We start from the raw sequence: 4789 nt of genomic DNA on the forward strand, positions 1-4789 counted from the left end.
CCACAAGCGCCCCCTCAGAGCGTGCGTTTAGCACAGGGGGTAATATTGTATCCTGCAACAGGGCAGCCTTAAAGCCAGACACAGTGGACTGATTAGTCTTTCTGGCAAAAAATCTGAAAACTTTTTACAAAATATGTGCACTGGCTAGAAATTTCATTGTTTTATGTTATAGTTTTATTTCAACTTATTCATCAGAATTTGTAAAACACAACAAATTTTTTTTGAAGACCAGTCTCAGTCTGTTAACAGTGCCTGGCTTTAAGAGGGAAATTAAATGTTTTACAAATTCTGATGAATAAGTTGAACATATGTTAAATATGTTTACATTTTGCACATTTTTGCACTACCTCTTAAATCCAGACACTGTTGACAGTCTAGTGTTCCTGACACAAAAAATGTAAAAGTTTGACAAATTGTGTGCAATTTCTAGTTGTATACTTTTATGATTATATTTAGCACATTTAATTTACCTCTTAAAGCCAGATGATGTAGACAGACTTGTCTTTCTGGAAAAGAAAAAACTGTAATTGTGTTACTTACAAATTATGTTTACAACAGTTTTATGTTTACTTGCACTGCACGTTTAATCTAATTTACCTTCTTTTGTCACAACTTTTAGTTTTTAATTTATTTTAGTAAGTTATCTTAATTTTTAAACTAATGGACCCTCAAATTTTTGTGGCTTCATACTTGGGATACTCTTTGAAAGCTGGCAGCATTAACAGTTTATATAACAAAAAATATATCGTTATCAATCAATATGGGAAAAAAATTATCGAGATTACATTTTTGCCATATCGCCCAGCCCTAGCTGCACTGTCCTATTTTATGTGCAGTCATATACCGTCCTCCTAAATCCAAGGACTTTATAAATGAATTTGGGGAACTCTTGTCAGCGCTTACTCCACAATTTGACAGTCTCCTGATTTGTGGAGATTTCAACATTCACGTCAACTCTTCTTCTGACCAGCTGACGAATGATTTTAACTCACTGTTGGACTCCTTTCATCTCACCCAGTCAGTACTTGGCCCCACTCATCAACGTGGGGGCACACTGGACATCGTCATCTCACGAGGTCTGTCTGTGTCCATTGGGGATCTATCAAACCTGGTCATTTCTGACCATTTCTTCATCCCCTTTGAAGTCCTGGCACCGTCAAGTGCACCCAGACCCATGGCCCCATGCCAGTGCCACAGGATTATTACTCCTTCAACGGCTCCAGACTTTGCTGCTGCTTTTCTAGCCTCCAATTTCTACTTCTCAGAAGCCCTGATCTCCCTTACGTGCCCCGACGTCCTCTCTTCGTTTGATTCTACTTACTCCCGGATTATGGATTCCATCGCTCCCTTTAGGATGAAAGCTAGGAACACTCCTAACCCATGGTTGAATGAAACCACTCATGCCCTGTGGAGACGCTGCAGACAGGCGGAGTGAAAATGGAAGAAGGACGGCTTGCATGTCTCCTTGGACATCCTAAGGGACAGCCTGGTCTTATATCAGAAAGCTGTAAATTATGCTAAAACCCAATATTTATCAAATATTATTTCGGAATAACAGTCAGCATCCCAGAGTTCTTTTCAATACTATTAATTCAGTTAGTTATTAACCCTGTTGTTGCTTTGGCCACCAAGGGGTCGGCGCTGACCTGTAGTGAGTTCCAGAGCTATTTCAGTGACAAAGTCTGGGCTATTAGACAAAGTATTCCCAAGCTTCCACCTTCTGTACCACTTGTATCTCAGGCACTGGTTACTCTGGAAACCTTTACTCCTATTTCTCTGCCTCAACTCAAAAAATGTGTGTTACAGGTAAAGTCTGCCTCTTCCCCCCTGGACCCTGTCCCAGCCAGGATAATTAAGGAGGTCATCGACACTGTGGGGCCCTCTCTGCTCATATTTCTTATCTGCTGTCTTAGGTTGGGCACGGTCCCCTCTGCCCTTAAGCATGCTATAGTGAGACCACTTCTCAAGAAGCCTAACCTCAACCCCTCCCTTCTGTCCAATTTTTGCCGAATTTCCCTTTTGCCTTTTTAAATCTAAGGTTATGGAAAGACTCGTCCTCACCCAGTTGCAGTCTCATCTGGATCAACTGGATGTTGTTAATAAGTTTCAATCAGGTTTTAGGCCCCATCACAGCACTGAGTCTGCATTACTGAAGGTCCATAATGATATTACTATGGCCCTTGATGCCAAACGCCCTGTTATTCTAGTTCTTCTAGATCTATCGGCAGCCTTTGACACCGTCAACCATGCAGTTTTGCTCTCCCAGTTGGAACACCTCGTCTGCCTGAGAGGTGTGGTTCTAAACTGGTTTACTTCTTTCCTGTCCAACAGAACCTTTTCTGTCATTATTAACGATTCTTCCTTGACCATAGCTCCTCTTACCTCAGGCATCCCCCAAGGCTCAATTCTGGCCCCATTGCTCTTTTCTTTATATATGTCACCACTTGGTTCAATTATATCAAGACATAATGTTCATTTTCATTTTTATGCAGATGATGTTCAGATTTACGTGCCGTTGATACAATGCGATTCTAACGCACTTGCCCCACTACATAATTGTATTCGCGATGTGAAGCAGTGGTTATCACAGAATTTCCTTCATTTAAATGAGAGCAAGACTGAATACATTGTTTTTAGCTCTGATCCAGCTGCTGTTGTATCGACTTTAGGTCCTTCAGCCCCTTCATTCACGGATACCGTGAAAAACCTTGGAGTGATATTTGACAGCGGCCTCAATTTCGATAAGCAGATCAGGTCCGTGGTTAAATCTAGCTTTTTTCACCTGAGTCCTAACGAAGGTTAAACCCTTCTTATCGCTCGCAGATTTAGAAAAAGCTATCCATGCTTTTATTACCTCGCGACTTGACTACTGCAATGCCCTCTATGTTGGAATCTCTCAGTCTCTTCTCCAGAAGCTTCAACTGGTCCAGAATGCTGCGGCTCCTCAGAACATCAGTCCTTGGTTGTCCCACGGTCTCGATACAAAAAATGGGGCGATCGTTCTTTTGCTGTGCATGGCCCCAGACTCTGGAATTCTCTACCACTAGAGCTACGGTCCATAACCGAGCTGGCGGCTTTTAAGTCAGCTCTAAAAACCCACCTTTTTAGACAGGCTTTTGGTGCTTATCCCCCTTCTTACCTCCTCCAAAAGAGACGTTTTTAACTTGTTGTTTTATTCCAGTTGTATTCTGGTATGGAAGTTTTTTACCGTTTCTGCCTTGAAATTCTGTTTTATTTTCTTTAGGTTGTATTGTTTTAGTAGTGTTTTTTAGCAGTTATACATGTTCTGCTGTGAAGCACTCTGGGCTCCACTGGAGTTGTAAAGTGCTATATAAATAAAGTTTTATTTTTATTACTATTATTATATCCTGTCATCATGATATGTAATATATGTGACATCATATGTCATCAGGTGTCTCTGTGATGATGCAGACAAATACAAAATTCAAGAACAATACAAATAACAAACTTCATCTTTATAGTACAGATATTCCATATGGAGTAGATGATCTAACTAAATTTTGGTGTTCCTATCCTCATAATTTTGCATATTAATGGTATAAAGCTAAATTCTTTAAAAACTTCTGTTCGCATTCCTTATGACAGACTTCTAATGCTGTGAACATACAGTATGTAAATGACAGACAAAGAAACCTGTGTCGTGCACCTCCTCCTCACTGTTCTGCTCCTCTGCTGTCAGTTGGGACTGGGCGCCCCCTCCATCCTGAGGAGTATCTTTTCGACTTCCAGCTGGATGACAGCTCCATCTTCTTGTCTCTGAGGAGAGTGATGTGGAGAAATGCTCTTTCCTTCAATAGTGACCTCTATGTAGACTTCCACTACCAGCAGGTGACAAGATGAGTTCACGGCAAACAAGAATAATAGTACTTGTCCAACCACTGGTCCAGTTTTTATCTCACTATTAACTGTATTTTATCTCTGTTTTCTTGCCTGTGTGTAGCTCCTGGGTGACTACCTGAGTGGGCGGCTGATCCTTCCTCCTGTTGTAGGTGGCTCTTCATCAGTGCAGCAGATAGCAGAGTTGTCAGCTCTGCAGCATGTGGCTCAGGAACAGGGAGACCAGCTGTCACTGTGAGTCACACACTGTCCTGAGGCTCAATAATCCAGTACTCATCAGTGCAGGAATGTAATAATTTTGGAGGCTGGCCTACTGGGTATCTTAACAGAAACTATTCTAAAACATATTTATTACTGAGATATAGACGGCACAAATCCTTTACTGACTGCCAGAAACTCTCAGTCAAGCCTGTGGATGATTATGTCTTATTTACATAAGCATGAAACATCAGCAGAATTTTTGATGAGGTCCCCTTAGACTGGGTTATTAAGAAACTGCGAGCAAGAAAAAGTTAAGACCCAGTCCTCTCTGGTGGACAAACTGTCCTTTTTTCTAAATGCCCTAAAACCTACATATGTTTTGCATTTCTTTACTCTTTTTATCATCCAACATATGCATACACTGATACAGTGACAAGAAAAAGTATGTGAACCTTTTGGAAATTCATGGTTTTCTGCATTAATTTGTCATAAAATGTGATCTGATCTTCATCTAAGTCAAGAATACTGAAAAATATAACGTGCCTAAAATAATAACAAAAAAAATCAGATCTTTCATGTCTTTATTAATAACTATAACGGACAAAATGGAGCAATTGGAAGCACAGTCCAAGCGAAAAAACTTGATCTTTGAGGGAATCAAGGAGACAGCTGGAGAAAGCTGGTCGGAAGCGGAATGCAAAGTGAAGGAGATTCTGAAGAATAATCTGCA

General features: G+C 40.7%; 1 protein-coding gene across 1 annotated transcript in view; it reads left to right on the plus strand.

Moving 5' to 3' along the window:
• The window catches only part of LOC109965097 (unconventional myosin-XV-like), a 27075-nt gene that overhangs the window by 2919 nt on the left and 19367 nt on the right, over positions 1–4789 (plus strand). The window contains exons 4-5 of the mRNA XM_020608848.1: positions 3701–3849; positions 3962–4092. Of these exons, the coding sequence (XP_020464504.1) occupies positions 3701–3849; positions 3962–4092 (280 nt within the window). The remainder of the gene's footprint in view (positions 1–3700; positions 3850–3961; positions 4093–4789) is intronic.

Source organism: Monopterus albus, unplaced genomic scaffold (genome assembly GCF_001952655.1).
Source record: "Monopterus albus unplaced genomic scaffold, M_albus_1.0 scaffold96.1, whole genome shotgun sequence".
NCBI classification, from domain to species: Eukaryota; Metazoa; Chordata; class Actinopteri; order Synbranchiformes; family Synbranchidae; genus Monopterus; species Monopterus albus.